Raw genomic sequence first — 11724 nt, 5'->3', positions numbered from 1 at the left:
CTGACAATCTGAAGGCATTTGTTTGTTTGTTGTATGGTGATTTCTCTGAAACCGTGTTGGTCATGTACTGATAAGACGTTTAGAATTGTAAACGCTGGTCAGTCATTGTTTCAATGAAACCCCTACCAAGATGTGTCAATATCAAAAGTGACCAGTAGATGTCACCGTGGAGACGGGTGTCGAAGGGTTTCGAAGCCTCGACACAATTCCGGCACAATTGCTTCAAACGTTTTAGTGTGTCTTAAAGCCTCGCCTTGCCAAAATCCATAGAAACCGGGTGACAAGACGAGAACGATGAGCAGAGCAGGCTACACAGGACAACACACACCAAGACACTGTAACACAAGGTAATGACCGACAAAGACTAAACAGGAACACCAGGTAAATATACAGGGACTAACGAGCAGGGTGGGAGCAACACAGGTGACAGGGATCAAGATTAACGATGTACAGGCAGGCATGGGGAGAGCGGGGGGGGGGGACTGTCATGCAGAGGAATCACTGGGGTAATAGACATGACACAGATTACTGAACACTAGACAAGACAGAACTCCAATACCCAACAGACCAAAATAACAGATAATAAACTGACCAAACTCAAAAGTGCAAAACATGGCAAGGCTGACAGGCAGAGTGTGACATACTATCTCTTATACTAAACTTTATACTGCCATTAATTCCATATGTAATATTCAACCCTTACCAATTACTATTCATACTTACAGTGGTGGATGGTTAGTAACAATGTTCAATTCTGAAAGTGCATTTTAAAAAGTATTTAATTCATTTAATGTACTAAACAAAACGTGCAGTTGGTTGTTACTATTGGTAGTAGTATCATCAGTAATCTCATTATTTCTGATTAAACAGATAGTTTGTTGAATTTTTTGAAAATGACAGGAAATTGCTATTACTGGGTGAGCTCTAATAATAAATAGGCCATCACATCCACAAGTATTAGTATAAAGCATCTAAACTATGATATATGATTAAAAGGGCAGATTTAACCCTAACCTGACTCAAGCTTTCTTTCTTTCCCCGGCACCCCTAGCATTTCTTATATTTCTTAAGCCACCAGCTGCTTTGAGCCTGTGTAAAGAGACTCAGATTCAGCAATTATATTTATATGAAACAAGATAATAACTATTTCCAAAGCCATTTTGATTTTCACGTACATTTGTGACATCAAAGTCCTATTCTGACATTTCTAGCCCATATACTGTAAGTTATAGGTATACGTTATACAGTATACATACATAACTTCTGAGTTTGAAGTAAATGGAAATTTGGTATTTTTCCATACATTAGTCTTAAATGTAAACATGTTGCTTCTGGCATTACCGAATTAATGTTTTACAGTAAAAACATTAAATTCCTTTTTACAAATGCATGAGATATTGTTTCATAAAGTATACAAAGTAAATGCCATGCATACAAGTTTCTAGCCATGGCTAATTTGTAACCCTTTTGGAATTTTAGTATTTTAGTATTTATTTGCATCTAACAAATGCCTTTAAATTATATATATACAGTATGTAAAAGTGTTTATTATTTATATTATCATCGTACCTTGCATTGTTTTTCAGGTTTACTCTATGGGTACCCACATACTTGTACTGCTGCTCACAGGATAAACAGAACTAGTTGTTTTGACATCATGCACTATCATGAAACTCACTGGAAAGCTGAAGGGCATATGTCAGTTTTTATTTTGCTGACAATTTGACTTTACTGTGTGAGCTTACCTGAAATTCTTGCTTGTTAAGCAGATTCCTTCATGGTTGCAGACCTCAGTGTTTACACTCAGATGCTGGAAAAAGGGTTGTGTGGGAAGACATCACCTGTCTGATTACAGTAGAAACAAAGCCTTCCCTTTAAATATCAACAGAAAACGACATTGTGGGATTACAGGAGCCTGTTGTTGGACATACCCATATTAAAAGCTTGGGGATTCACCCATGACACAAATTGACTAAAAACTATTCTGATCCAGAGTTTGTCCCATTTGTCTCATCTAACATCATGGCTGATCCTATTTCCCCTGTACCATCAGAGGCTTACTGTCCTCTGTGTATGGACACATTGAGAGACCCGGTCACCATCCCCTGTGGAGACACCTACTGCTTGGAATGCATAAAGATCTACTGGGACCAGTTAGACCACATGGGTTTGTACAGCTGCCCACAGTGCCGTACAACCTTCACACCACGGCCCGTGCTGAGACGCAATCCGCCCGACGTAAAACCTAAGCCGCAGCGCCAACTTCCGGAGCTCAGTCCTTTCCCCTACATGCAGCGGGAATCCTTCTGCGATTTCTGTATTGGCCGCCGTAACAAGGCCGTCAAGTCGTGCCTCGTGTGCCTAGCCTACTACTGTGAAACGCACGTCAAGCCACATTATGAGTCGTCCACCTTCAGGAGACACAAGCTGGTGGATGAGACGGGCCACCTGGACAGGAAGATCTGCCCTCAGCATGAGAAAGGCCTGGAGCTGTTCTGTCGCTCTGACCAGATGTGTATCTGTGTGCTGTGTACTGTCAAAGAGCACCGCAGCCACAACATTACCTCAGCAGAAGAAGAGCGCATCGAAAAACAAGTGAGTCCGATTAGTTTGTGTGTCAACGTGTGGGAGATATTCATCCTGTGTGCTCTGAATAAACAGTTTGGAAGCCATTCAAATTGAAATTGAAAAAATTTAATTTTGGAGGAGGGACAAACTCTCTCGCACCAAAGCCTCATCCAAAATCACCCAAAATGCCGCAGATTATACACTAAAGTGATTTACAAAAGCCTTACTGTCACATTCTTCCAATAGAAAGTCTTGTTGGCCACCCAGTCTGAAGTCCAGCGCATCACTCAGGAGAGGATAAAGGAGCTGCAGGAGCTCAAACATAATGTAGACATTCTCAAAGTAAGATCAGGCATTTCCTAATCAGACATAAAGCATTCGGCTGATGCAATGTAACATTGTGTATTTAGGAGCAATATGATAATATGAGATGTTTTACAAAAATGTTAATGCCACTATGTATAGAATTTGAAAAAAAGGTATCTGGTTTCAAATATCACACTTCATCTGTCGTGATCCTGGTCTGATTCAGTTTTGTCCTTTGCATTATGTTAGGCCCAGCCTGTATTAATTCTTGTTTATAGTCTAATCTGTCTTCTCATTGTATATTTTGGCCTTGTGTGTTCTGTGTTTGATCTTTGTTTTAGTCTGTTCGGTTTTAGTTATCTTAGTCTGCTCTGTTTGTGGGTTCGGTATCTGCTTGCTATGGACTTTATTATCGCACTGCATGGATTCAGCCTTGTTTTGGACTTTCTCTGCACCATTGTGTACGCCCTATGTTCAGTAACTGAAAAATAAACATCCATAACTGCCTTCAGCGCTTCGGTGTCTTGCATTTGGGCTCAAACACCTCAGTCACATGACCGACCCTGACACCATCCTTTTCTGTAACCTCTCAAAAAAACTGATTTTACCTTTTAGAGTTGTGCCCAGCGAGCTCAGGCAGGAAGTGATAAGACATTCCACGAAATGCTGCAGGCGGTGGAGCGCTGGAAGGCTGAAATCAATCAGATGATAGTGACCAACATGCAGTCAGTCGTGTCGCAGGCTAAGGGCTATGTGGAGCGTCTGGAGCAGGAGATCATGGAGCTGCAGCGCAGAGACACAGAGCTACGGCAGATCATCGAAACAGAGGACAACATTCATTTTCTGCAGGTGCTGAAAGACCATACAGAGCTGCAAGAAATATAATGTAATATAAATCTGAGGGAATACTACATGTAGGCTACATAGATGAATGTTTTACACTCAGAAACTTACTGCTGTTTAGGGGAGTTTGCAATTAACTTTGACTCGTCATTGTCTTGTCACTGCGGGCAGAGATGTTTACACATCAGACACTATAATCTGTTAGTTACATGTAATCTTGAAGATATCTTTTTTAACATGAAAATACTGCTTAGGTTAAGATTCTTTTAATACAAGATCAGCACATGTCTTTTGCTGCTTTGTTTGCATAAGAAAAAAAAGGATCAGCAGGATCAACATTAGTGCTGGTAAAATTAACCATTTATACTAGGCACAACTTTTTACATGGCAATTTATTCATGTCACATGTAAACATCTTTGTCTGCTTCATGTGCTGTTTAAATAGCAGATGATAACTGTAATGTTGAATAAGTAAATGTAGTATCAACTGTAAATACTGTTTATATTCTTTTGATTGGGGCGAGGCTACTTTCTTAGTTTGTATTTCTGACTTGTTGACTGGATCATGAAGCTGCTATTTCTTGTTGAATAGAATTTTCCGACCCTGTGTGCTCCTCCTGAGGCCATGGTGCCGAAAGTGCTTATCAACCCTCAGTTCTCCTTTGGAGAGATGAGCAAGACAGCCACAGAGATGAAGGAACATGTGGATGACATCTGTAAGAAGGAATTGAGCAAAATCTCCAAGACAGGTTCATGTCTTATAGACAACATTGACAAAATATCATTATAATGTGACAACCATAAAGTGGGTCAGTAACAGGCTAACCTAATGCTGTATCATCTTCACAGTCAGTGAAACCCCTGTGTACATATTGTTGCCAAGAAATGGAGAAAAACAACTCAAAGGTAAGTGTCTGTTAACTGAAATACTTACAACTTTACTTACCTAAGCACACGTGAATATAGATCATATAGATTTTATTTTTGGGATGAGAACCAGAAAGATGTAGATTAAAAGTTGATTTATGTGATTGACCTCATATTTATTTGAAAATAAACAATTAAATAAAATTGAAAGTAATATTTGTCAGTGTTTTCATGTCCAAGCAGTTCCTTCTGGAGTTGATTTACAGGAGCCAAAAACCAGGAAAGACTTCTTAAGATGTGAGTAATGCGATTATGGTTCAGCCTATTGTTTGCCTATCACTGTTGTCAGAAACAAAGCAATTACTTTGTCATATTTGTTTTTCCTATATATATATTTATTTTTTTCAGATATTTAATAGTTAGTTGAAAATCAGACAGAGTGAGGGAAAGTGATCAATGAGATGCTCCACCTCTAAACATAAATAATTAAGAAATGTGTACTGTGTATGGCTGTCTTCGCTCAGACTGCTGCAAGATGTCCATTGATCCAAACACGGTCTCTAAAGAGCTGGTCTTGTCGGACAGGAACCAGAGGGTCACCCGGAAGAAAACAATCCAGTTTTATCCAGATCATCCAGAACGCTTTGATGGCTTCTGCCAGGCGCTGTGCAAGGAGCCTCTGACTGGTTTCCGATTTTACTGGGAGGCAGAGTGGAGCGGGGAGTTTTCCATCGGGGTGGCCTACAAGAGCATCAGTCGCAAGGGGAAGAGTTCGCACAGCCTGCTGGGCTACAACGACAAGTCTTGGAGTCTCCTTTGCTCAGACTCAGGCTACTCTGCCTGGCACAACAAAGTAGACAGAGACCTTCCTGATGCTCCCAAGGCCACACGAATTGGTGTGTACCTGGATTATGCAGGCAACACTGTGGCCTTTTACTCAATATCAGAGGCCATGGAGCTTATCCACAGATTCAAAACTCAGTTTAGTGAGCCTTTGTACGCTGGTTTTGGTGTGGGCTCCTCTGTTACCCTCTGCCAGCTACAGCCATTGTGAAGGGTTCAGAACTTACATGTACTGTATACAGTGTTAGATATTGACTGTACAGTACAAGGTAAAGTTATGGTCTGCCAAAAATGAATGCATATTATAAGTGTCACGATGGGTAATGTGAGGGCAATGGGGATTGGACCCAAATACAGACCAGGCAGACTGGTGAAGTTCAAGGATTTATTGTTAAGGAATGGGCTTACAGGCAAGTGTTGTTAGGCAGGAGATAGCCACTCAAATGCAAATGGAAACGACTGAACTGGCAATTAAGAAAGGAAGCGAACTTGTATTTCACTAACAAAGACCACGCCTACGAACGTAGAAGATTAACAATGGTTTATTGCTTGTAAAGGAGCCGAGATGGAAGAGAAAGGATCGAGTGCCCGGAGGGTGGGCTGAGGGATGTAGGGAAGGGGGAGGGGGTCGAGGTATGATGGATGAAGAGTTGAGGGGAGGACAGGTAAGGAATGAAGGGGAGGAGTTGGATCCACACCGATGGATGTGTGAGTGGAGAGCCGACCGGTGTCTACTGGCGAGAAGGTGTGCAGGAACCGGTGGAGTCGAGACTCAGGGTGGGGGAGTCGTCTCTTGTTCCGCAGACATGCAGAAACCCCCCGGTTCCTGTATGCAGACAAAGAGAGAGAAGGGAGCAGAGGGAGAGAGAGAAAAAGAAAGGGATTTGGGTGGGAGGGATGAGAAAGCCGAGACGAGGGGAGGCGAACGGAAAAGTTGTGCTTAAGTACTAGGTGTGTGGAAATTGGATGAGTTTGAGGCGTGGCCTTAGTTCCCGAATCTAGTTTATAAAACTTCATATATGGTGAGTAGCTGAGAGAATGAGTTGCAAGTGAGGAGTGGGCAGAGTGGGCCATGTAACTGTGGAGCAGATGTGACAAGTGAGGCCCCGTGTGTAGTTGGGGAGGAAATTGCAGTCAGTTGACAGGGAAAGTAGGGAAAGTCTGATAGCAGCTGGTGGATAACTTGAGGATGGCAGGTCTGGGGAGCTAAAGACAGGGACAGGGAGCAATGCAGACGGCCGGGGATGAGAAAGTGTGGAACATTGCACTCAAGAGCTGAAATAGTTGACAATCTCAGCCACAATCTGGTTGAGAGTTATGAATTCAGAAGCTATCTGCTCTTTTTTCTGCTACTTGAAGGACGTAGCCATTAGTGGCGAGACCAAAGTGAAGGTTTGCTCCATATCCAACTCCTGGCAGAGTATCCTTCAGGTGACACCCATGGCGTTAAAGCTGTATGGATAATGGTGCAAAGTCGTCCACTGTCAAAGTCATACTATAAATGTTTATGTCATAATTTGTAAATTTAATAACATATGCAATGGCACACACAAGTAATGTATAATGCAAAACACAAAAATGATTAGTGGTCTTATTGTTTGTCTCCTACAATAACATTATCAGAAGCCCAATTTGTCTGTTTGTAGAAGTATTTTTTTTTTATTCTCAAATTTTATGCAGCTATAATATACTTAACTGACCATATCATGTGTAATGAACATTGTACATTTTCCTCAGCCACTTCTGTCAGGCTACAGTTTAAACACGATGTTAGATGCATATTATTTACATATTCATACACTTAACATCAACATGTCAAACAGACCCCCTAAAAAAACAAGTATACTGTTGCGCACTTAATACCTCTTCATGTCCTTCAACCAGATGCACTAACAATGCAAACAACCCAACAAGTTGGAAAGCAGTATCAAGCTCTACCAAAAAATAACCTTTCATTACTTGTAAAACTCCAGTCTCTTCATATTACAGTTTTTGTCAATTGCTTAAAGAAATTTCTTGAAATTACACCTTTTCTCAAAACTCTAAACATAAATCCATAACTTCTCACCCAATTCCCCAAGCTTCCTATTTTCAGGTCAAAATGAAACTACTCCACTCAATACCATTCAATCTTGCTGAAAAACCAAACTTTGCCCTCAAAAACACACACACTACAACACATTCTTACACAATGGTGAGATAAATTCAAAACAATACTACAAAAACCCGGTTATAGGTAATGTTGTTTGTCGTTCTCCCCCTCAAAAACCTTTTCACATGATGAACACAACAAAAGAAACAACAAATGTATACATTTGCATATTTTTATCCCTTAATGTACTGTACAGTACAACACACCAAACAACAACAAAAACTCATTCTGCCCCAGCATTCCGTCTAGGACAGGACAAAGACTCATCCTCCACATTGTCCTCCTCCACCTTCTCCTCCTCTCCCTACTCATCCTCCACCTCCTACTACTTCTACTGCTTCACCACCCCTACCTCTTCCTCCTCTCCCTACTGTTCTTCCTCCTCCTCCTCCTCCTCCTCTCTGGTGTCCTCTACCTCTTCCTTCACTGGATCCATTGTTCCAAAACTGAATGAACTGACTCTGAGCCTTTTATCTATCAATTTAAGATCCTGATTGGTGTGCGATCAGTTATGACTCTTTGTGTTTCCATCTAGGTAACTGTGTGCTAATTGAGCTCAAGTTTTGCTGACTTGAGTGAGCAATATTGAATGTTAGTGCTTTCTCAATGAGCACATGGTGTAGGCAATAGGAAATGGTTGTGCTCTTTGAAAAATGGCATTATGTTTTTGAAATTTTAGTTTAAAGCCTGGTTATAATCTTTAAGTAATCAAGAAAAACTGTGAAAAATAAAAATTAAATAAAATCTGAGACTGTAAACACATTGCCATAGTCAACCAATAAATGGACAGTTGACCATAAGCTCAACTTTAATGACGCATTCATCATTGTTGATGGCACAGTGACTTATAGGAACATTTGTGTTTGTTCTCTCAACTTACATGATTTGCAAGAGAAATGATCCAATGTACAATGCTGTTTTGAATGGCTGACACCTAACAGACTTGAAACATTGCCATGGCCCTAATGCAGACTTACAGGTGTTGGAGGCAGCAAACTACTACAGAAATGTCGGGGACTGCTGTATTGTACACACTGAGTGAAATAACATTAATGTATATTACAACAACCCTAACTGTTGTGTTTAACCCTGTTGTGCCCTGTTGTGCATTAACCCTGCTTTTCTTTTTGTTGTCTCAAATGCTTAATCTGCCTGTATGTGATTTGGATGTTTTCTTTTGATACTATGTCTGCTGACAGTTTGAATAAAAAAAGGTTTCCACAGTCATGTGATACATGCCAGTTAAATATGTCCGGGATGTTTATTGGCACAAACATTATATAAAAGCACTGAAAACATTTGGAAGTGCTGCATCCGACCGCATTTTGTATTTATGTAATTTTTATTCCTGATTTTTTAAAGGAATCTATTTCAAATGAGTAGCTTGTGAGTATCGAAGTATTGATCCCACAGCATTGATCTGCCCATCCTTAGTGAGATTCAATTCTTCTTTGTTTGGGAATGGGAGAGGAAGGTAGTGAGGGATTTTATTTTGTGTGGTGTGTTGTAAATAAATAATAAAGAATGTTTAAATTTGTCCTGTTGATAACAAATTAAATTTATACAGTTAGTCAAACCCACAATGCTCAGTTACAATACCAGACAGCAGTAAGGAAAATGATAAGAGCCTGTAAGGCTATTTCTGTGACACTACAAATCTTCACTTCACTGCTGCTTGACTAGAACTCAAGACACTGTTCAACTCTAAAACCAGGTTTGAATCAACATCTGTGCAGCTTTAGATTGAATGGGTGAATTTGTTTAATTATGTACAGTATGTTATTGCTGTGAACTGTCTAGGAAATTGTTGTATATGCTTGTTGTTGACAAAGAGTTATTGTGCATTCTTTATTTTGTATTAACAAGCCCAAAATGATCAAAGAAACATTACATTTCAGGTTAGAACTTGTGAAGCAGTCTTCAGATACAATATGAAAATCACCTTGCAGAGAATAGTTCATCTGTTGTTGAATCTCATGATGTGGCTATAACCATCGCTTCTCAGTCAACAGCATCCTCACACTGGTTATGTAATGTGGCTGATATTGGCAGGTCTGCAAAGTTGCTTGAAGACTATGGAGTTTACCAATACCTTAACCATTTGCACAAGCTGAGCTTTAACAACTGGGTTTATACAGTCCATCCTTTATCTCCACAGGGTGGGGAAACTCATCTGGTTCGGGGAGCTCTACTTATTACTGTCAATGTACTGCACCTATTCTGTGCCACCATGTGTATTGTGAACACTTGAAACTGTGTTCAATAAAAAGCTGGTAAAATGTGAAGCAGCTGAAACAGTGAGTAACTCCCATTACTGATAATAGCCAGAATATTCAAAGCTTGATCATTGTTTTGCCTGCAATGTTTTGATAATCTGTTGATAAATGAGTGACAGGTTGCATGTATATTAACATAATTTGCATGTTTAGTTACCAGAGAGCTTAGGTTGAGCTGGTGATGCATTGCAAACATGAGGACTTCACATCTGATGTGAGCATTCGAATATCAGCATTGCCAAAACAGGACAGAAAGAGTGGTTCGTATTAATTTCTGTTAAATTGTTTAATATGTTACATTATTAATTTTAGTAATCACATCATATTAAGCTTGTAATCACATTCGGCTCAATTGTTTTCTCTGATTTTGGCAGTAGATTTGATTAAACTACGATGCTGAGCCCTTTTTTTTCTGTCTCCTCTAAGTCTGATTCAGATTGGAGTACTTTACCCTGAAAGGCTGAACTGAAATTTCAAGGAAAATGAACTCATCTAATGCATCTTTTCTCTCTGACACTGATATTTTGACAATCACCGCCTCCACAATCAATCTCGTCCTGAGTCTGCCAACCAACAGCTATATTGTGTGGCTCATAGCGACCAGAGCAAGAGGCATGTTGGTGGCAGAGTTCTTCCCGCTCAACCTGGCTGTGTTTGAGATTCTCAACAGCTTGATTTATGTCGCCGGCTGTCTCATCTTCATCTTCCCCTCAATGAAACTTATATCATCAGTTCCATTTGGTTTTCTGTGGAGCGGCCGACCCTTGCTGCAGTGCTGTATCTGCATAGAACAGTTTCTGGCTGTGGTTCACCCTGTACGCTTCCTCAGGTATAAACCACTGAGGTACAAAGCAGCCTTCTCTGGAGTAACTTGGGCAGTTATTATTGGTTTTACTATATTTTATGCACTCTTTCCCCAGGCACATGTTGTTTTTGTGGTTGAATGGATGGTCTTGATATCAGTGATGTTGTTCTGCTACTTTTCAGTTCTTTTGGCTCTAAAAAGGCCTCGGCCAGGGGAGGGGAAAATGGAAAGAGATAACAACATGAAGAGAAGAGCGGTTCTTACTATCCTGGTGACCATATTGTCATTTGTGGGAACATACATCTTGTGGTGTGTTGCTATTCTTTCCCAACTAAGCACATGGTTTACCCATGGTAGGAGAATATTAACAAGAACATCCCTTTTCATTACTTTTGCGAGTGGGTTTTTCCAGCCACTCCTTTACCTGCAAAAGACTGGAAAATGTTCTTGCAGTAAAGCTGTGTGAGGATATGCATAGGGTAAGCTTTCGGAGGCATTCATGATGGTCTGTGCATGAATGTTCATTACTGACCACTGGGAACAATACTTGTGAATGGTAAAGTGAGTCTAAGCTCAAAGGTCTTGTTTCTTTATAGTGGTATGATTACTCTAAAGATGTCTCCTAATGATAAATAGATCAATAGGTCAAACTTTCTATCATTTTTATTTGAATTAAATTACTGAATCTTCTCTGAATTATATTTTTTTCAGTTTTTGCACTTGCTCTGTACCTCTTATAATGGTTAAATAGACCTAAATAATGTGAGAATATCCTAATTATAAACATTTATTTGTATAAATGGTTGTTATTTTGTTCAAATAAAAAAAGGAATATTGCTGTTGTTTGGGTTTTTTAAAACTATATAATGAACAACTGATGATAGCCCTGCTTTTTCCAAGATGAGTCCTGAATACTCTACGAAACATGTATAAAAGGACAAAGCTACGAACTCCATCATGTACAGTTCTTTCACCTGAATGCAATGCATGCTGGGAAGTATGTACAATAAAGCTAATATTTTTTATTTTGAAATAACTAAATGTGATGAGTTGCTTAAACAATC

The 11724-nt window shown here is 39.9% G+C and overlaps 1 protein-coding gene across 3 annotated transcripts; it reads left to right on the top strand.

Moving 5' to 3' along the window:
- The first annotated feature begins 1434 nt into the window (after window positions 1–1434).
- On the top strand, window positions 1435–8671 carry ftr84 (finTRIM family, member 84). Of its 3 annotated transcripts, none has more exons than XM_038713888.1 (7): window positions 1440–2595; window positions 2815–2910; window positions 3490–3723; window positions 4310–4466; window positions 4567–4623; window positions 4825–4881; window positions 5109–8671. In XM_038713888.1, exons 1-7 carry the CDS (start codon window positions 2023–2025, stop codon window positions 5636–5638), a joined length of 1704 nt encoding a protein of 567 aa, XP_038569816.1. In that variant the 5' UTR covers window positions 1440–2022; the 3' UTR covers window positions 5639–8671. The 3 variants fall into 3 exon arrangements, with proteins under 3 accessions (XP_038569818.1, XP_038569816.1, XP_038569817.1); XM_038713889.1 differs by having other exon boundaries at window positions 1446–2595; window positions 4828–4881; XM_038713890.1 differs by lacking the exon at window positions 2815–2910 and having other exon boundaries at window positions 1435–2595.
- Window positions 8672–11724: the final 3053 nt, after the last annotated feature.

The sequence above is a fragment of the Micropterus salmoides genome, unplaced genomic scaffold (genome assembly GCF_014851395.1).
Source record: "Micropterus salmoides isolate LMB-PRFRI ecotype aquatic unplaced genomic scaffold, ASM1485139v1 Ms_hic_scaffold_12, whole genome shotgun sequence".
Classification (NCBI taxonomy): Eukaryota; Metazoa; Chordata; class Actinopteri; order Centrarchiformes; family Centrarchidae; genus Micropterus; species Micropterus salmoides.
Note: the sequence above shows the minus strand (reverse complement) of the source record. Positions and strands in the feature narration are given on the sequence as shown.